This window comes from Hipposideros armiger, unplaced genomic scaffold (assembly GCF_001890085.2).
Source record: "Hipposideros armiger isolate ML-2016 unplaced genomic scaffold, ASM189008v1 scaffold_331, whole genome shotgun sequence".
Lineage (NCBI taxonomy): Eukaryota > Metazoa > Chordata > Mammalia > Chiroptera > Hipposideridae > Hipposideros > Hipposideros armiger.
Genome location: NW_017731681.1, coordinates 1,405,135 through 1,425,438, shown reverse-complemented (window position 1 = coordinate 1,425,438; position 20,304 = coordinate 1,405,135). Strand labels below are relative to the sequence as shown.

General features: G+C 55.0%; 1 protein-coding gene across 8 annotated transcripts in view; it reads right to left on the bottom strand.

Moving 5' to 3' along the window:
• The window catches only part of GRM4 (glutamate metabotropic receptor 4), a 122,809-nt gene that overhangs the window by 27,353 nt on the left and 75,152 nt on the right, over positions 1 to 20,304 (bottom strand). For all 8 annotated transcript variants that reach the window (XR_002126054.1, XM_019660885.1, XM_019660880.1 and 5 more), the window contains 3 exons: positions 11,806 to 11,941; positions 8,688 to 8,842; positions 5,912 to 6,052 (listed from right to left, as the gene is read on the bottom strand). Coding sequence is in view for 7 of the 8 variants with exons in the window: in XM_019660885.1 (XP_019516430.1) it covers positions 5,912 to 6,052; positions 8,688 to 8,842; positions 11,806 to 11,941 (432 nt within the window). In the remaining variant the exon portion in view is untranslated. The remainder of the gene's footprint in view (positions 1 to 5,911; positions 6,053 to 8,687; positions 8,843 to 11,805; positions 11,942 to 20,304) is intronic.

Sequence of the window (20,304 nt, the reverse complement as noted above, 5' to 3'; positions counted from 1 at the left end):
TCTTTCAAACCCTGCAATGGCCTGTCTCAGTCTGCATTAAGGACTAAATCCTTACAAACTGCCCGTGAGGCCCACCTGATCTGTGCCACCCCACCCACCCGGGCCTTGTCTACCTGTTGCTCTCTCTGCTTCAGCTGCATGGGCCTCCTCACTGCTCCCCAGACCTGCCAGGTCTGAGCCTAGCTCAGGGCCTTGGCATAACTGTGCCCTCTGCCTGGCAAGCTCTTTCCCAGGTCTCCACATGCCTCACTCTCACTGCCTTTAGGCCTTTGCTCAAGTGTCACCTTCTCAGTGAGAACTTCTGACCTCCTGATTTAAAGGCACGACATCCTTAGTCTCCCGGCACTCTCACTTTCCCTCTAAGAGGCCTCCCAGAAATCCCCGCAGCTCTGACTTCTGGGAGCACACCACCATACACCACCTTGTCTGCAAGGTTGCACTGTCTCCCACCTGCAGGGAGAGTTCCGGGAGCAGGTATGTCCCCATCCCAGAGCCCAGCACAGGGCTGGGCACACAGTCAGCCTCTTAGTAAACACTGGTTGAACAAGTGAGAAGCAGCATTGAGCGGAAGGGCCCAGGATCCCTCTGGCCACTATATGGCTGATGGCTCAAGCAAATGTTAGTTTCTCGAATGGGTGGCACATCCTGGCACACAGTAGGTGCTTCCAAATGTTGGTCTTCCTTCCATTCCCCAAGAAGGAGACTTCCTCAGTTTCTTTTGGAAATGTGAAGGTGGGAAGGTCCTTCAAAGCCAGACTGGAATAGCCAGGAGGGCCCTGGGGCTAGTGCATCAGCTGGCCCAAGGCAAAACATCTCTGGAGCCAGACAGCCTGGGTTCAAATCTCAGCTTTGCTACTTATTCCCTTGTGACCTTGGGCGAGGCTTTAACCTCTCTCTGTCTCAGTTTTCTCATCAGTAAAATGGCTTGCTGTGAGGATCAAATGCAAAGCACTAGATCAGAACTTGACAAGTAATAAATGCTATATAAATATTAGCTGTTGCTGTTGTTATTGCTATTAGCACAGGCTGGGTAATGGGCATCTTCCCACACATTCCCAGCTGCCATGCAGCCACCTGCCCTCTCAGAGCTGGCCCCCAGGAGCAGCAAGCAGTAAATTTCTCCTATTTCCTCATAAACCAGGCCTTCCTCCACTCAGCCATCACCTGGCTGGCAGTGCTGTCAAAAAGACAGATGCCACATCTGCCTTGTTTACGGCTGTAGTTCCCAAGCCCTGCTCTGTGGGCTCCCAGGGAGGAGGCCAGGAGAGGAGGAGGGGGCGGGCATGCCCTCCCACAGGCCTCTACAGCTGCAGATGCCCGCTCAGCGACCCCCATCTCACTCAGGTGTAGGGTGATCCACAGGCCATCTGCAGGTGCTTTGGCAGATCACCTTTTATGCAGTCTGAGACAAGGCCATTGCAGGGTTTGAAAGAGGATTGATGTGACTCGATCTATGTTCTCACAGGCTCACTCTGCTGGGGACAGGACCCTGAAGCAATGGGAGGTGGTGATATGGTTCCCATTTTACAGAGAAGGAAACTGAGGCCTCAGGAGGGGAAGTGAGCTGCCCAAGGTCACACAGTTAGGAAGTGGCAGCACAGGACCCACACCCAAGTTTACAGACTCTCGCAGCTGTCCTTGTATGTGTGAGAAAGAAGGGGTGCCCGCCCACACCTCCTTGCCCTTACCACTTTCAGACAAATCAGCCCCATCTCCAAATGCCACTCTTCTGAGACTTCAGCTGGTCACAGAAGCCTTCACAGCCGAGGTACTGGACAGGCTGGAGTTGCTGAGGAATTAACGCCTTCCAGGAGAACTACCATGGTTGACGGGAATTGGTATATACATCCCAGTCTCCCTCGCACCTCCAGTGGGATGACTGTAAGGTGTGCTCCTCTCTGTCCCCAGGGAAGTAAAGCTCCAGCCTGCTCAGTGGTAACCTGCTCGGTATCACACCCTTTACGGCAGCCTTCCTTCTCCTACTAGTGTTTCCTCGTATCCCCTCCCAAATAAACTACTTGCTCTCAAATCCTTGTCTCGGAGGGAATTCAACTGACGATAGCCTTGAAGGGTGGATCAAATCTCCCCAAGCACTTCACCCCAGGATGAGACGTTCAGAAGGCCACTCGGCCCATCTGGTGACCTGGTGGCAGGGAATGGATGTGGCAGAGCAAAGGACAGGCAGCACAGGAGTTGTTTGTTCCCTGTGAGATCTTGGGCAGGGCAGGCAGGACCTGTGCGACTAACACAGGCAGAGGCAGACTGTTAAATCTGTTCATGTCGAGGGGACCAGAGTGGGCCAATCCGAGGCTGCCAGTGTGGCTGGGGCAGGCATCCTGGAAAAGGTGAGTGGAAGTCAGGCCCTGGAGACAGAGGGGGTAGGTGGAGAATAGAGAGCTGGCTGAGGGCAAGAGAGAGGGGGCCTGGAGGAGTAGGGGGGAGGAAGGAAAGGGGGAGAGCAAGGGCGCCAGCTCCGGAGCCAGGCTTGCCTGGGGGTGACTCCATCTCTGCCAGCTCTCCAGCGCGGTGATGTTCACAAACTGCCTCAGTCTGCTCTTCTGTAAACGGGCACAGCACCTGTGACAGCCTATACCACCCACCCTGGGGATCCAGGATCCTGCAGCTGACAGTATCGGCACCGACAGGCTTGGGCTATTAAATTACCCAATTGCCTATAAATCCCATTTCTCCCACTCACTCTCTGTATCAACAACCACCACCATTTCATCAGCACCTCGCATAGGCATCATTTTTCAGCCAACCTCTTCAAACACTTTACCTCCAACCCTCATAACAACCTATTGAGATGGGTGTTGTCTTCCTTGTTTTAGAGACAAGCTTCTGAGGCTCAGAGAGGTTAAATAACTTGTCCAAAGTCACACAGCAGGGAGGAGGCAGTCAGATCCAGACCCAGGGTGAGCCCCCCGCCCCCTTCAGGGGCCCCATCCAGAGCCAGCACTCTGTGGGTGTCACCTGCTCCTCCTGGCCAAAGACGTTCTCCCAAGGGACCAGCTCGACTCAGACAAGAGCAGGGCCACGGGAAGCCAGAGCTGCCTCCCTTCACCCAGGGTGGGTCTCAGGACCCACAAATGTTCCAGCAGCTCCTCTGCTCCTCACCTCACCCAGAGATGGGGCCTCACTTTTTTTACCAGCCTCTGCTGGGGCGTCAGGTGCAGCAAGAAGGATCCAGGTTAGCTGTGAGGTGCTGCCCCCCATTCCTCCCCGTGAGGCACACCCCGTGTTCACTCCAGCTGCTGCTCCTTTGCTTGCACAGTCCCCCCCATGCATGCTATCCTCCCTCCCATTACCCACCTCTCCCTCTGAGCCACCCACACTTTGCTGCACAGTAGAACCACCTGGGGCACTTTTTTAAAAAATCCTGATGCCAGGTTGTATCTAATTCAATCAGAATTTCTGGGGGTGGGAGTCAGGCATCAGTAGTTTTAAAAGGCCCCCAGGTGATTCAATGTGAGCAAGGCTTGGGAACTACTGTTCCCACCCAAGTTTCCCAGCCCTAAATACATATAAAATTACCTGGGGAGCTTTAAAGAAATGCCACAGCCCAGCCCCACCCCCTGAGGCTCTGTTTCATGGGTCTAGGGCCCTGGTATTGTTTTAATAGCTCCCAGGTGATTCTAATGCAAAGCCAAGCTTCAGAGCCACCTTTTTACAGTTCACAAACCACTCCATTAACACTTCCTCACTTGTCTGAGACACCTCGGGGCTGGCTCACCATCAACCCCATTTCTCAGATGAGAAAACAAAGGTCCAGGGAGGCCCCAGAGCTTGCCTCACAGTGAAGCGCTATGCTCCTCCAAATCCTGCTCCGGCCCTCCTTCCCCCATCTGCTCTGACAGCCATCCCAAACACCTCCGCTGGGGCTGCTAGAAAGGAACCCCTCTCCCTGGTTCCCCCGCCCAGCTGGGAGCGTTCATGAATCCTGACCTGAAGACTGAGTCTGGACAGAGCCTACATGGACTGACCAAGGCCTTTTCCCTGCCTGCCCCTCCCAGACCAAGAGGTGACTCCAGAAAGCCCCTCACCCTTGGTGGGCTAGACCAGTTATCCGTCTTCCAGTCTCACCCATCCCCATCCCAAAGCCATGTCTGATGACCTATAATCCGGTTGACCATACAATTTTCCATCCCCACTTGGGTACTTTCGAGAATGAAAATAATTTCTCAATAATTACTCCAAGAGAAAAGGAGTGAACAGAATGCACGGTCACCCTCCCCATGAGGGCTCAGCCTCCCACGCCCAGACATGTTTGGACTTCTTGCACCTCTCCTGTGATTACTGCCTGATGAAGGCATTTGCTGTGCAGCCTTGGGCAAGGTGATTGCCCTCTCTGACTCTCCATACCTTCCTCCATAATATGGGGATCATAAAAGACCCTAGAGTTGTTGTGAGGGTGAAATGAGATGACTTCTTTAAAGTGTCTGGAACATAGCAGAGACACAATGAACTGTGGTGTTTGTGGTTATTAGCTTGCCCAGGAACATAATCCCCCACATAAGACAAACACGCACACACACCCCTTCTCCCTTAGACATGCACACACAATCGCACACACACACACAGCCACCTACATCCACATAGGAACCTGGGCCCCTAGGGGATCCCCACAGTCCTAAATGGCCACCATTCCCAGTGGGCCCTGGCCACCAGAGGGCACCATGCTCCCCACCCACCTCATTGTGTTCCCTCCTCCCCTAGCCCTGGCGGACCACCCCACTGCCAATTCATGCAGCATGTCCGTAAGCCAACTCAGTCGCCCTTTGGTCATCTGGCCCTCTGCCCCAGCTGCACTGATCTGTTCAGGAGGATCTAAGAGGGAATTCATCATCCTTGCACAGGCACCTCTCAGCCTGAGGGGCACCCAGGGCCCTCCCACTGTCACTGAGGCCGACACCTGCTGCACAGCTGCCCAGACCAAGAGCACACAAGAACCCACATCCAAACGTATCCATCATGCACCATGATGGCAGCCCTAGGAGGCTGAGGGCCTAGAGCTCAGACCTGGGTTCAAACCTTGCTCTACCACCATCCATTTGTGAAACTCAGGTCCCTTTATTTCGCTTCTCTGTGCCTGTTTTTCAATCTGTAAAATGGACGCATTGTCTCATCCTCACATGGCTCATTGCCTGGCCTTTTTAGGACTGTTCGAATGCTACCTTTGCAGGAAGACCATCCTCTGTCTTATCTGTTTTGTTTCTACTGCACATTTTCCTTTGACATATTCTATATTTGCTTATCGATCTTATTTATTGTCGTTCTCCCCACTAGGATAAGAACTCTAAGTGATTTCTGACTCTCCTTCACTGCATTACCCACCGTGCTTAGAACAGAGCCAGGCACGTCCTGGAGTCTAACTCGTGTTTGTGGAGTGACTGAGGGAGTCCCGAGAGGTCAGAAATGGTTTCTGTAAAGTGCTCAGACCCGCAAGCGTTAGGATTTGACACAGAGCAGCTGGGGTCAGTTCAGTTCTGTGGACCCCAGATGAACCCCAAAGCAGCCACAGGCTGGATGGCGCCTCTGCAGAGACCCAGGAGCCCTTTCCCCCAGCTCAGCAGCATCACCAATGGCTTGGTAAGAGGGACCACAGCAGTTTCTATCACCATAAGCCCTCCTACCCCCAAGGCTTCTCAGGGTCTAAGTCTGAATTGGTCCTGGCCCCGCCCCCATCGGGCCCCAACTCGGCTCCGCTCCCAGACACCACCAGCCCATCTCCTCGCGGTGTTGCCTGGGCCCCTTGACACTCCTGCCCCTGCAGTGTCGCCATAGGCGCCCCTTACCGGGCGCTTGCAGCCTTTGTCCCTCCAGTCCTATCCCCTCAGGGCCCCTCCTGGCCCCGCCCCTAAGGCCACGTTCCTGGGCTCGAACCCAGGCCCTGCCCGGCGCGCGTGCTCACTGGTGCACTTCTTCAGGTGGCTGCCCTTCTTGAGCGCGTGGCGGCTCAGCTTGCAATGGAAGTTGTCCTCCCAGAATTCCGCAAACCAGATGTTGCGCCGGTTGTTGTCCAGCGTGCGGCTGGAGAAGTAGCGGTCGAAGCCTAGCAGGGAACCAGGACGTCAGGGCCTCATGACTCACCTTCGCCACCCTTCCCGCTTCCTCCAGGCTTAGAGATGGCCCAGGGGGAGGGAGGGAGGAAGGGAAGAGCACATCCTCTGATCCAGGGCCCCAGTGGAAAAAACAAAATGTGAAGCATTTCATTTCACTCAAAATGAAAAGAGCTGTATTAAGTCCCAAGGGGAGCACGTGTAATCTTACAACTGCTGCGTTTATGGACCAGAAGTACCCGATGAGGATGTTTCTGCCTTTTAACTACCAAAATGCTAATATTGGGCCTTTTTCAGAAGGAGCCACCTGGAGGTCTCAGATTAAAGCAGAGAGAGGCTGTGGGCGGTGCTCAAACTTGGAAGCACCTGAGTTCTCTGGTTCTGACAAGGAGCCAGGACCAGAGACGGTAGGGGATGACCCAGGTCACACAGCAAGACCAGGACCTGGACCTGGATCGTCTCCCTTCAAGTCTAGAACTTCCCCATCATGGTGGATGCAGCCTCCTCCTCCATATGCTCCTGGGGACTCACCAACTCTGCTCTAAGCCCAGAAAACCCTGTTCCATGGTGGACAGGCTGGCAGGTAAATAATGCCCATTTTCTCCTCCCAAAGCCCCATCTGTATCGATGAGTGCCCCGTGTAATGGGCACAGTTGACTCAGCTGCTTGGAAGGGGCCAGAAGGTATGAAAGCTCAATGGGGCCTACACCAAAGGTGAACTTCCTGTCTGTGGCTAGGTCCAAGTGGAGGCTTAATGACTACCGTATTTGCCGGCGTATAAGACGACTGGGCGTATAAGACGACCCCCTAACATTTCCACTCAAAATACAGAGTTTGTTATATACTCGCCGTATAAGACTACCCCCTCTTCCGCACACCTTCCACACACCAAATAAAAGGTAAAACAATATCAGATTTGATTTCAACATTTATATTTATATTCAAATGCTTATGACATGCAGGAAAACTGTCACAAGGCTGTATGTAATCAAACATATACATAAATCGCGATTTGCGATTTTGCGCTATCATACTGGGTGTATGGTTGGCTGTGTGCGATTTTGCGAGTGTGGTAAAATCGCATAAGAGCAAAATCGCATAACAGCCGAGCATACACCCAGCAGCGCTGCTGATGCCTGAACGGTATGTGGAATGAAGTGGGCGGGCATCGGGAGGCCACTATGGCACGGGGCAAGCACTATGGGCAGTCTATCTGAAGTGTACCTGGCGTATAAGACGACCCCCCACTTGGAGGCATATTTTTCAGGGCCAAAAAATCGTCTTATACGCCGGCAAATACGGTATCTGTCAGAGCTGTAGAACAAATGCTGGCATTGGTGGTGGACCGACCTAGAGCAGGGTTTCTCAGCCTTGGCACTACTGACACTTTGGGCCCAATCTTAATTGAGGGGGCTGTTCTGTGCATTGCAAGATGTTGAGCAATAGTCCTGGCCTCCACCCACTAGATGCCAGTAGCGTCACTCCCCAATTATGACAAAAAATGTCTCTCGACATTGCCAAATGTCCCTGGAGGGTCAAAAGTACCCTCAGATGAGAACCACTGCTCTAAAGGCTTCTCTAATGTCCCAGAGAAAAAAGGGACTTATCAGGAAAGTCCTGGGTTCAAAGGCCAGCTCTGCCGCTTACTAGCCACTATGTCACTTTATCTCTCTGAGCCTCACTGTATTCACCTACTAAATGTGGATAAAAGCGTCTCGTGTAGTTGCTGGGAAGACTAACTGAGATGTCTGGAAAGGGCCTGGCATTTTAGGTACCAATAAGCATAGCTATTATTTTGTGTTTATTATGATTTGAGGCTGAGAGGGGTGGTGTAGAAACTGTTGCCTGTGCTCCCTCTGCCTCGGGGTGAACAGAGGACGCTGCTGTGTCACCATGGACCAAGTCCCTCCCCTGATCAGGCCTCAGTCTCTTGGAAAGTTTGGTGGAGGCAGGTGTCTGTAGGCCTTTCCATTGAATGGAACAAGAACAGAGGAGAAGGCCCTGGGAGCCTGCCTCCCCGTGGTGAGGTCCCTGGCAAATCAGGCCATTAATGGAAACTTAATGCCTCACTCCCAGCAAAGTTCCGGCCAGAGCAGTGTGTTCCTTCCCAGGATGACCATGGGTTCTGTCCCAAGAGGAAGGAGGATGAGCAAGGCAGGCCCAACCCCAATGCCACCCAGAGCCTGCCAGACTCTGCAGGGAGTTCCCTGCCCCCAGCACAGCACCCTCTTCTAGCCTGCTGGCAGCTCCGCCCCTTCCAGCAAAGGCCTCCCTCCAGGCAGCATGAGGGCCTCGTCCCAGATGGAGAAGGGATAGGAGTATATGAGGATGAAGGAGAGTCCTTGATACATAAGCCTCCTGTATGTCACACATGCCTCCGACACCCAAAGATATCTGAGAAGGAAGAAAACCCCTGAATCTGGATTCGTATCCTGCTGGACTGAGTGTGGCCAGAAAGGCCTCCCAGCCCAGACGTCAGCATATAGAGAGGCTGTGGGCCAAGAAAGAAGACAGACAGGATGTGGGAATATGAGGAGCGGGAGAGGAAGGGAATGTGGGGGAGCAATAAGAAGGAACAGTTAGGGGTGACGTGGTGGTAGGGGAGAGTGGTGGGCGTGCTGGGCCTACCTCGCACAGACATCCTCTTGGGGAGGATAGTGACAGCGCCCTCAGCCACCTCCTCCAGGTGCAGCACAGGTGCAATCTTGGAGCCCCAGCTGTCCGAGCCCATCCAGAAGAAGTGGCCTGTCTGGTTGGCCTTCCGTGCAGCCTCCAGCACACGCCTGTGGGAACACACACCATCCCAGCCCAGCCGTGTCTGCCCATGCAACTGCCCCGACCCTGGCCATACCTGCTCATGGGCCCTTGGGTGACCCCACCCCCAGGCACACACCTGTCCCCTCACAGCCCATGCCTGTCCCCCAGGCTATGTCTGGATCCCCCACACCTGGCCCACATGAGCCCAGGGCCCATGTCTGTCCCCTCAGGCCCATGGTTCCCTCTGTCCCTGGCCCACATACCACCCATGTACCCCTAGGCCCACGCCTGCCTACAGGCCCCATGTGCCCTCTCAGACTCACTACTGTCCCCTAGGACCACATCTGTCCCTACAATGACCACACCTATTTCCCTAGGCCTGTACCTGCCCCATGTCTGACCCAGGCTCCCACAACTACATCTGCCCAGCCCCTGTCCTCTCAGGTTCATGCACCCTCACCCACACCCACACCTCTTGGCCCCTTCTCACATTTACACACACACCCCTCTACACCCTTACCCCTCTGCCCTTGCTGCTCCCCTGCCAGCAGTGCCTCCTCCACCCCACCTCTTTCTGTGCCAAAAGTCAGGTGCTTCAAAGAGTTGCTCCCCACACCCTCTTGGATGGGTGAAAGGTTTTGGGGCAGCCAGGTGCTCACCCCCTACTGTGGCAGTGGTCTTAATCAAATCAGGGACCCGAGAGCCCATCACAGGGCCGAGACCCCAGGAGGTGCTCAGTCAGTGGTTAACAGATGTATGAACTAAATGGCCCCTCAAAGATATCTTCTGGGAGGAGAAAAACAGGGAGGACTGGGCAGAATTCCTCCAACCCAGCTCCTTCCTCAGGGCGAGACTGGCGCATCAAGGAGGCACGCAACTTGGTCAAGATCACACAGCAAGTGAGAGGTAGGGATACTAGAAACTGGCCAGGCCCCTCCCATGGGTGAGGGTCAGGACACAACTCCAGGGCTTGGGGTGGCTGCTGGCCCTGTAGGAGGTGACCAGAAGAAACCTGTTTCCAGGCCCCAGAGACCTTTTCTCCTCTATCATCTCCTGACTCTAGACATTTCTAGACCCCAAACCTGCTACATCCCCCCCAGGGCACACTCACCATAGCGGGGACTATCTCAGAACCAATACCCACAGCCCTATTAATACCCACTTGCATCCTGCCGGCCAGAAATGACCAAGCCTCCATCCCTGCAAAGTCACCTGGGTTTATTTTTACTTCTCTTTGCTTCTGGAAATGCATATGGGTTTCCAGAATAGCCCCCACCTCCCACCACCGTTCCTACAGCCACTCCAGTCAGTCTGAGGCCCTTCCTCCTCCCCCAGGGGCCTCTGGGCCACGTGGCCGGGCACCTTCATCCTCACTTCCCAGCTCAGGGTCCATCAGAGCTGAGCAGGAGGCCTGGAGTGGGGGCATATCTGGGTGAGGTGTGGGACCTGACAAGCGCTGAGCTTTGGGGTGGGAGTGGGAGGCAGGAGTGCGGGGACTGGTGACTGAAGCGAGGAAAAAGCGCTCAGAAGGGCCCCTCCCAGGAGCTGGCTGACCTGTAGGCAACAGGAACGTCCAGAGCCAGAATTAGAGGTCCTGTCAGCTTTGAGGGGGTCGGGAGCAACCTCTGCTCAGCTCAGAGGAGTCAGGTGGACTCTGAAGATTCCCCCTCCCTGGTCTTTTGCTGCTCCTTTCGGCTTTTGAGGCCTTAATGATTTTCCAGAACTTTCCCCTCCATCCCTTCATAGACCCAGAATGCCTCCTGGGGAACTCTGTTTCGCTGCAGTTCAGGAGTCCAGGATGGGCTCTTTACCAAGTGGAGAAACATATTAGAAAGAATGTGACCCAAAGCGAGACTCTGGCTAGCAATGGGAAGGGAGCTGTATGCTGTCAGCCGTAGGCAGGGGGTCCTGAGGGCACAGCAGCCCTGACAGCTGAGACCAGCCATCTGAAGGCCAGGTCTGGGGAGGACCACAGCTGCTATCTCACCTTCCTCTGCAAATGCAGGGGTGTGCTTCCCCCACAAGACTGAATAGGGGCTGTGTCCCCTCCTCAGACTGGGGCTCCCTGAGGGCAGGGCTGTGTCCCCTCCTCAGACTGGGGCCCCTGAGGGCAGGGCTGTGTCTCCCCCCTCAGACTGGGGAATCACAGAGGCCTGGCCCATCTTGGCCCTAGCGTCCAGTCTCGGAGAGGTGGTAACAAGGTAAAAGGCCGTGAGAAGGGAAGCAGTTTAGGAGGGGCACCCAGGGGTCATTTTTTAAAGGCACCAAGTTTCTGACCTGTGACTCAGGACCCAGGGGCAGATGTGCAGCGAGATGGGCTGGCCCAGGGTTTCTGCACTGTGTGGCCCCGGCACCCAGCACCCGGAGTCCACCTGCTCCCATTCTGCAGTTGCAGAAACGAGGCTCAGGAAAGGGCTCATACTGCCTACGGTGAGGGTGTGCCCAAGCCAGGACTAGAACCACAGCGTAAGCATCTTCCACTATTCTGAGCTCACTCACCAAGAAAAGAAGGGGCACTGAGAAGTGCCCAACGTGCGACAGGTGCCTACTGCGTGCCAGATGGCTCTAAGCCCTTTGTGCACATTCCTGCATTCAATTCTCAAACACTATCAGGCAGGCATCATTAGCTCCTTTTTTAAAGCAGAAAAGACTCCCAGAGAGGTTGGAAAACTTGCCCGAGGTCACAGAGAGCAGGAGGGAGAGAAGGATTAGAACCTAGGTGCTCAGACCCCAAGCCCAGGGCCTTAGCCCCTCCATTAAAGTACCTGCTTCCCATCCCTGGCTAGTAGAATGGATGCAGCACACAGAGAGGTGAAGGGCAGGGGTGTCCATTAGCAGTAGCCTGTGCCCCCTCACCAAGGGTGTCCCAGCCCACACTCACTAGCCCACCCCACCCCTCTGGATCCCAGGCTGGGGTCAGACTTGTTTAGGAAGGTCACCAGCAGGGATCCCTGGCTCCCAACCCCTGTCCCGCTGACCCCGCCCTCACCTGATGTCATCCTCATTGGCAAAGATGATGATGGCCCTGGCGTTGGAGGTCTCCAGGAGGCGCCGGATGATCTTGTCAAACTCCCCTGGCTTGGGCTCCCGCGGTATCTTCACTGACTGGGCAATACACACGCCCCCTGCAGGAAGGACGCCAGTCAGGCAGGGCGGACAGGGGAGCACAGTCTTTCTCCCCCTTCACCCCCAACACACACTCCCTCCAGGAGAACGAAGGTGGGGGCTGCCCAAGGTCCCCAGCCTGACTCCTAACCCTGGGTCCCAATCTCTGGGCACAAGCTGTGTAGTCAGGACAGCCACAGTGCAAATTTTGGTTCCACCACTCACCAGCTGGGTGATCCTGGACACGTCACTTAAGTTCTCTGTGCCTCAGTTTCCCCATATATAAAATAGGCTGCTAACAACAGGCACTACAGCATCATGCGTAGGAGCTAGTCCTGCCTAGGTTCAAATTTCGGCTCTGCTACTTACTGCTGTGTGACCTCAGAGCGGTTACTAAACATTTCTGTTCCTCAAATACATCATCTATAAAGTGAAAATAAAGTGGAAATACCTACTTCATAGGGTTGCTATAAAGCTATGTGAGTTAATGCATATAAATACAATAATATCTGGCACATAGCAAGTGCTTATTAAACACTGATTATTTTCATTGTAACCGCCTCATGAGGGCTTTTAAAGGAGTAAATCTGAGAATGAGAGCAAACCATCCACCCTGGGACATTAGTGCCCCCACGCCCACATCCGCACACACCCCCATGCCCCCAGGCCCTGTGCTTATCAACAGGCTCCTTGGAAAGAGCAGGGTTCTTGGCTGCTGACTGGTACCCACACATCCTGGGCAGCGATGCTGCAAACCCAGCTACAGTTATCATCCAGGTCTTCCCAGGTTCCTTTCTGGGCACTCACTCACAACCCCTCCTCCGTGTGTAGGCTCTCCAGCTCCCACCCTCACCTGGCAGGGTGCCTTGACACCTCAGCCTCCCCGCATCTTATTTGTGATCAGATTCCTAGTGGGGTGCTCCAGAGAGACCTGGAAGGCCACTTTAAAAGGAGCGCTTCAGGGGGGGTGACCAGAGGAACTCTGATTGGGAACAGGGGGATTTGGGGAGCCTTCCTGTCACTTCTTCTCAGGTCCACTGCCTACCTGGCTGAGTCCTGAGGGAAGGGACGCAGGCCCAGCCGGCCTCTCTTGCTCAGTCCTCTGCAAGAAGCCTGGCGTCAAGCCTGCAGAAGCGTCAGGATGCAGCCAATACGCCACAGAGCCGGATCCACACACAGGCTGTGCCGCTCACAGACACCCTGGGAGCCTCTTATACTTCACCCAGCCAGCTCCCAGACCCAGATGTGTCGCTCCAGTGCTGGCCGGGACAGGTGTCATTCATGTACTTAAATCTCCCCTGATCTCCTGGTACCAAAGCACTTGTGGACCACTGTTCCTATCATTAACCATATTTGACAGATGAGGAAACTGAGGCTCAGAGAAGTGGCTTGCCTGAAGCCACACAGTTCCCTGCCCTACTGGGGTACAGAAGGGTATTCCCCTTCAAGGAATAAGACCCCCAGGGCCCCCGGTGGCAGAGTCAGGGCTCATATGATGGAAAAGCATGAGGGATTATTCTTTTTTTTTTTTTTTAAGATTTTTATTGGGGAATTGGGGGAAGGGGAACAGACAAGTTGCTGTCATTTTTGTTCTTCAGTCTAGTTGTGGAGGAAGTTGCTTCACTGGCCCAAGTTGGCACCATCATTGAGCTCTTCCCGGGCGAGGCACATCAGTCGCTGGCTTCTGGACGGCCGCTCACTGCGGCTGCTGGCCGCTCATGCTGGCTGCTGGCTACACACGGTAGCCCATGGCAACCCACTGCCACAGGGGCTGCAGCCTACGCCGTCGCTGGCGACTCAGGGCAGCCCAGCTCCAGGTTGAGCTGTTGTTCAGCATCTTAGCTGTGGAGGGCAGTGTCACTGGCCCTCATATGTGGGATCCGAACCGGGGACCTCTGGCGTCCCAAGCCAGTTCTTAACCATCGCGCCACTCAGCCGGCCCATGAGGGATTATTCTTAATGAAGCCAGACTTTTATTAAGACCATCACCCTCCTCTGAGTCCCACTCAAGGGTCTCAGCCCAGCTCCACCTCAAACAGGACCCCTTTGGGCCCAACCAATGCCTCAAACCATCCACCTTGGCTGGGCACCCCTGGGCCTCCGAATGGCCTCCTAGTCCAGGCTGGGGCCACCTGAAGCTTCTGCACAGGCTCCATGCACCTGCGTCAGGGCCTGAGCTGCAAGGGGCTCACAGTGCAGGAGGACACAACCCCCCCACACTAGCCCCCTGGGAAAGATGCCAACACCCAGCTCCACCCAAGGAGGGGCCTCTTCCCATGGGCATAGTAGCAACCAGGGAAGGCTGCCCAAAGGTGGTGACCCTGAGATGAGCCTTAGAGGCAGGAGGCACAAGGAGCCAGGTCGGGGAGCATTCTGGGAGGACAAGGTACACTGGAAGAGGGGCTGCTCTGGGCCAGGCACCTGCCGGGGCGGAGGCCTCACAACACACACATCCCTGCCCCCAGGAAGTGGACCCCCTGCGTCTCTGCAGCAGGCAAGGCAGCATGGCCCCCTGCTCCCATCCTGGTCAGCACCCACCTCCCTTACTTTCTGCCTCTTTGAGGCAGGCCAAGCTCCTCACATCTCTCCTAAGACACTCAAAGAATTCCCAAGCTCTGGAGAAGAGCATGGTTACCAGGAGCTCCTGGGGAAGGAGAGACGGGGCAAGGGTCCTGGAGGAGGACTGGGCCCCTCCAGTCCCTGGTCAGAGGGAGAGCCAAGGGGCCCCAGTCCGCTGCCCACAGCACTGGCCCTGCACTAATGGCGGCTGGGCAGACACACAGCTCCAGCTAAACTCTCCATATGGTTCCTTTCCAGTTAGAAAGTGGGCCAAATGCGACGTTTCTCCCCCATCTGGGGAGACAGATGGACAAGAGGAGGAGGCTGGATGGGGGTGAGGGTGAGCCACCTGGCTACAGGAGGGAGGGGGGCCTAGGGGCACAGGGGAGGGAGGCAGGGCTGGGAGTTCATTGTTCTCCAACGGGAGAAACTCTTCGGTTAAGTAATCTTTCTGGGCAATGCTCCCCTAAGAGGTTCTGTGGGCTGGCCCCACCTGACACCCCAGGGCATATCGTGCATGCTTCGTTTTGCTGGTGAAGGAAGAATTAGGTGACCACAGCTCTGTCAGCTAGAATGTGAGTGAGTCACAGGCACTTGAGATGAGAACACGGTCAGAGCCGGGTGTGATATTCTTACAACCACAAGAGGCGGGGCTGGAGGGGAGTGTGGGGCTGTTATGCCGAGCTCAACGATGCTGCTGAACGTCATGGAGGGTCTAACCCATGTTGAATGTTATTCTGCAGATGTTACATGGCTCCACTCATCTGAGGTCAGCGTGATCCGCACAGCTCCAATACGCTCGTATAGATGAGGGAGCTGAGTCACAGAGAGGTTCAGCGGCTTCCCCAAGGCCACACAGACAGTCAGAGGCAGAGCAGGGGTGTGACCACAGGCTGCTTGTCTCCCACAGTCACCCCTTCAGCCCGTCCGCTCTGTCATGACCGAGGCCGCGTGGGGAAGGGGTGGGGTGTAGAGTCAAAGGGACACCTCGGGCCCATAAGCATGGGCAGGCCTGGGCACAGCACCTGCCCTGGGGTAAACACCCACTGGGATCACTGCCCCCAGGGTGAGAAACCAAGTGCCAGTGGGTCCCCTTTGCACTGTTGCCCAATTGTCAGCAAGGCTGCCCATGGGGCTCCAAAGCAGGACATAAGAGGCTGGCTCAGCAGGGACTACTGGGGTGACACAAGCTCTCAGTAGTTAGTGGCACAGCATCTGCCTCAACTGCCCTCCTGGCCCCCTTGTACGGCCAGAGGGGACTAGAGTGGCCTGGGAAGGAGCAGCATATACTGGGTACCCAGTGCATGGCTTGGCACTCAATGAATCCTCACACACCCTGGGGGCAGGTGCTAATAGCCCCATCTTACAGATGGGAAAACTGAGGCTCAGAGGCACTAAGTCACCTGACAGAGCTCGCACAGCCGGTAAGCGGAACTGCAATCCAGGTTCCTCGGGCAGAGAAAGGGAAGGCCCGGGTCACTGGTCTCTGTTAACCCCCAGCTCCTGCAGCACCTCCCACCCCTGGAAAGACCCCAAGTCACGCACCATGCCTGCCAGCCCTCCTATGTCCAGCCTCTACAGCTGCAGCTCCATCACTGCGGGGACCATGGCTAACACTCCCCTAAGACACCCTCTTCAAACCTCTCCACCAAGGAGGGGGTACTTCCTTTCCCCCATGGTCTCTCTTGTTGGATAAAATAAGAATCCATGAGTCCACGCTGATAGTAAATATGATCAAATTAAACCCACCTGACGACGAACAAGCCCACTCCCACTTCTGGGCAGAGGCTGGAACCCTCCAATACTGTCCCCAGCTCCAAGCACAGGATCACAGAAGGGAGGGGGCATGGAGGAGTCTGAGGTTCCCCATGGCCCCCAGGACCTCCTGGATCCCCCTCGGCAAACCCTTTCGTCCATGCGCCAGCTTCCCAGCCCCCTGGCAAGCACCCGGCTGCCGTGTGCCAGCTGCAAGCTGCCACCCGCCAAGCCAGTGCCTCTGCCTGAAGAGCCAGAGGCAGGAAGCCACAGCCACTTGCCAAGAACATCTGAGCACTTGGGGGTGGTAGGGACTTCAGAGACCTCCTGGCCCAAGCTGGGCTTCGAGAGAGGAGACTGAGGCCAGAGAGGAGCAGTGCTTTGCCCAGGGGCACACAGCAGTTGGGGCAGAGCCCACTCCAGTCCTCTGACTGCTTCCCACATGCTTGGTCACTGCGTAAGCAGAGCCACCCGGACTAAGCCCCGCAGTGCGTGCCAGGACATCCCAAAATGCCCTGGGCCCCACCAGCCCACCCCCCTCTCCAGCTTTCCCCTCCCACCCTTACCCTCACCCAGCCCTGCAGTGATGTGGCAGCTGTGGTGGCCCCAAGTCGGCCCTGACTCCACACCTTGCTCTCGCCCGGTGCTGTCCCACCAGTCAAAGCTGGCTTGTGCTTAGTCCCACCCCTCAAAGCCCAGCCTCTGCTACAAGAAAGCTGGACAATCTGATCGAGGAGTGTCCATTTGAACGCTGTGGAGACTGCATGGTGATGTCTGGTAAAGCTGAGGATGCTGAGTGCCTACAAGCCAACACGTCCCCTTCCACACTCCTTCCCAGAGAAACTCGCACATGGGTGCAAGGACACATGCACAAAGATACACTCGCATCAGCACCGTTTGAAATAGAAAAAAAAAAAAAAAGGGAGGAAACAACCCAAATATTTTCCAACACAAGATAAACTGTGGTGTGTTTGTACAATGGGATATTGTGTAGTTAAGATTAATAAAACGGCCCTCGTGTATCGGCATGACAAAATCCTGAGACCATAGTTGACTGAAAAGCAAGTTGTAGAATGGTCTGTCCCATTTCTATAGAATTTAAAGACCACATATAATAAGATTTATTACATGTGGGCACACACATATATGAGCAAAAGCTGCATGAAGGCAGGTTTTATCTATTGGATTTGTTGTAATCTCCCAATGCCTAGAACAGTGCCTGGCATGTACTAGGTGCTCAATAAGTGCTCGCTGAGTGACTAAACAAGGACAAGAAGGGAACCCACCACCTTCAGGGTCGTGGTTACCTCAAGGGAGGGAAGGACAGGAACAAGACTGAGGAGGCTCCACGGGGGGTGGGGGAGGGTCTGCCAGGCAATCCATATTTTATTTCTTTAAAAAATAACCAGAAGCCAATAATGCAGAATGTAAATGCTCAGTAAATATGGACCCCAGGACCCAGGCCAGACAAAACTCTCAGACACAAGTGACAGTGAAGGCATTCCAGGCCTCATGTGTGCTGCTTGTTGGAGAGCACACCATGGCACACTCAAGCCTCACTCTGTTCATCCATGAAATGGGACCAGTCGGTCACTCCTGGCCCAGTGGCATCCAAAGTACACAAGGGGGGGCGGGGTATGAGGAGCCCGCCGGGGCTGCCCTTCTCCTGTTAGCCAGTCAGCTCCTGAAATCCTACCTTCCCCTGAGGAGGGCTCCAACCTGGCCAGCCTTCCCCTGGTGTGAGCCGGAGCCCTGCGCTGCCCCCAGACTCCAGGTACCTTCCTGACTTGAATGTGACAGAGACTCCACTAGTGAAACTTAATATCAGTTTCCTGTTGTATTTGTGGTCTCTGTGCCCTTTCCATTTGCGGTCTAGTGACCTTCCCCGGTGTTCTCCGGGTCCAGCCACTGCATCTGTGTCTGTGTCTGCCTCCACCTGCACTCCCCAAGGGCAGGGCTGGGTCTGTGTGTTCGTTCATTCATTCGTTCGTTCATTCATTCATTCATTCATTCATTCATTCATTCCAGAAGTGTCCTGATCAGTTCCTGGCACAATTGGTCCTTAAGAAACAATAGCAAGTAAGACCCCTTCCTTGGGAGCCCCATGTCTAGTTGGAGAAGCAAGACCAGAAGACAGACCATCAGCCTGAGAAGCCAAGATGCCAGTCTCCTGCCCAGCCGGAGCAGGCCTTGGTAGGGACAGGCGCCCTGCGTGCCAGGCCAGCGGCACGCTTCCCCAGACACTGTTCATTCAACCAGGCGCCCCATCCCACGTGCCACCACTGCTTTCCTTTCATTGAGTCAACCCATGTTTCCTGAGCACCTATTATGTACCCAGCGGGGTTGAGATGCTGGGAGGCAGACATAAGGACAGAGCCCTGCTCCTACAGAGCCTACATCACAGGGCAAGAGTGATGGAAAACATCGTGGGGTCAGGACCAAGGTGGAAACAGCAAGGCGGTGTGAAGGACAGAGGCTGGGACTGCAACCCCTCGCTCTAGAGCAGCGGTTCTCAACCTGTGGGTCGCGACCCCTTTGGGGGTCGAACGACCCTTTCACAGGGGTCGTCGCCTAAGACCATGGAAAACAAAAAGATACTTACATTACGATTCATTAACAGTAGCAAAATTACAGTTATAGAGTAGCAACGAAAATAATTTTATGGTTGGGGGTCACCACAACATGAGGAACTGTATTAAGAGGTCGCGGCATTAGGAAGGTTGAGAACCGCTGCTCTAGAGGCTCCGGCCAGGCCACAGGGCTGGAGAGGCAGAGGTAGGTTTGAACTCTGCTTGGGCTTTTCTCTAGGAGCTGCTGCCTTGCCTGAGAGCTAGAAACTGGAAACACTTTGGGCTTGTAAATCCCACCCTCAGTGAAGGCTCACTGCTGAAGTGACCTCATTTCCTGTCCTCCACTGCCTGGGATTGAGCGCCTGGCTCCCTCCATCTGAGCTTGTTTAAGGGCTGGCACACAGAAACCCGCAGGCACTAAGGGACACGGAGGGGGAGTCCATCAGCCCGCTTTCCCACACGGAGGTGTCTCCCTAATGCCCCAGTGGACTTAGGTTTCCACAAAGTGTGATCACTGTACCTGTGCTCAGCTTCCGCCTCCTCCCAGCACCTCCCTGTCCCCACTGGATGGCTCTCCCCACTGCACCTGTCTAAATAAGTCCTCCCCACCATCCTGTGAGGCCACCCCCTCCAAGCAGCCCCCAGGTCTCCTGCCTTCGTGGCCCCCCAGTAGCAGCCTGCTTCTCTGCCCATGCCCACCCCCATGTAGGGGCCATCAGGGAACCTGGGCTCCCGGGTTCCTCCCCAGAGCTCTCAGCCACATCCTCCAGGCTCGCCTGCAGGTTTCTTCCAACCCCTTCCTTATCCTCTCACTCACCAGGAGACCTACCCTTCCCAGGCCCCAAGGCAAGTTTTGGACCCTGCCCAGAAAGACACTAAAGGGCCAACCTGCAGGCAGTGGGGCAGCCCAGGTGACCAAGATAAGGCACAGCATCCATATCTCCCAGGGGACTTGGCACCCTGCCTCTTGTTCCAGTGCCCAGTACACTGGAGTCGCATTCTGCAGCCCGGGCTGCTCACTCTGCCCAAGCAGCACCCCAGGCTCTGCGCTCCAGACAAGGAAGAAAAAACCCCTTTAGAGCATCAAGCAATTTCCCTGAGGCCTAATGGTGCAGGGGGCACGGCCAGACCTGTCCTCTCATAGTCCGCGCAGCCGCAGGAGGCCAGCAAACATGGGCTACTCTTTTCTCTTTCTCTATTCTTTTTTTTTTTTTGTCCTTTTAAATTTAAAAAAGGAGAAAAACAATGAAAAGACAAATTCTAGGAAATCAAGTGGAAAAATCTACATTACAGCGAAATGTGAAGGCAGCAAATTGCAGTAGGGCTAGAAAGGGGGAGGAGTTACACAAACCAAAGGGGGCCCCCCAGGCTCCCCTGGGTTCCTGGTAGAGAGGGAGGTGGGGGAGGCTGGTAGTCACCCTGGACCCTTGGTCTCTTGGTCTCTCTCTCTGTCTCTCTCTCTGTCTCCTTCTCTCTCTCTCTCTCTCTCTCTCTCTCTC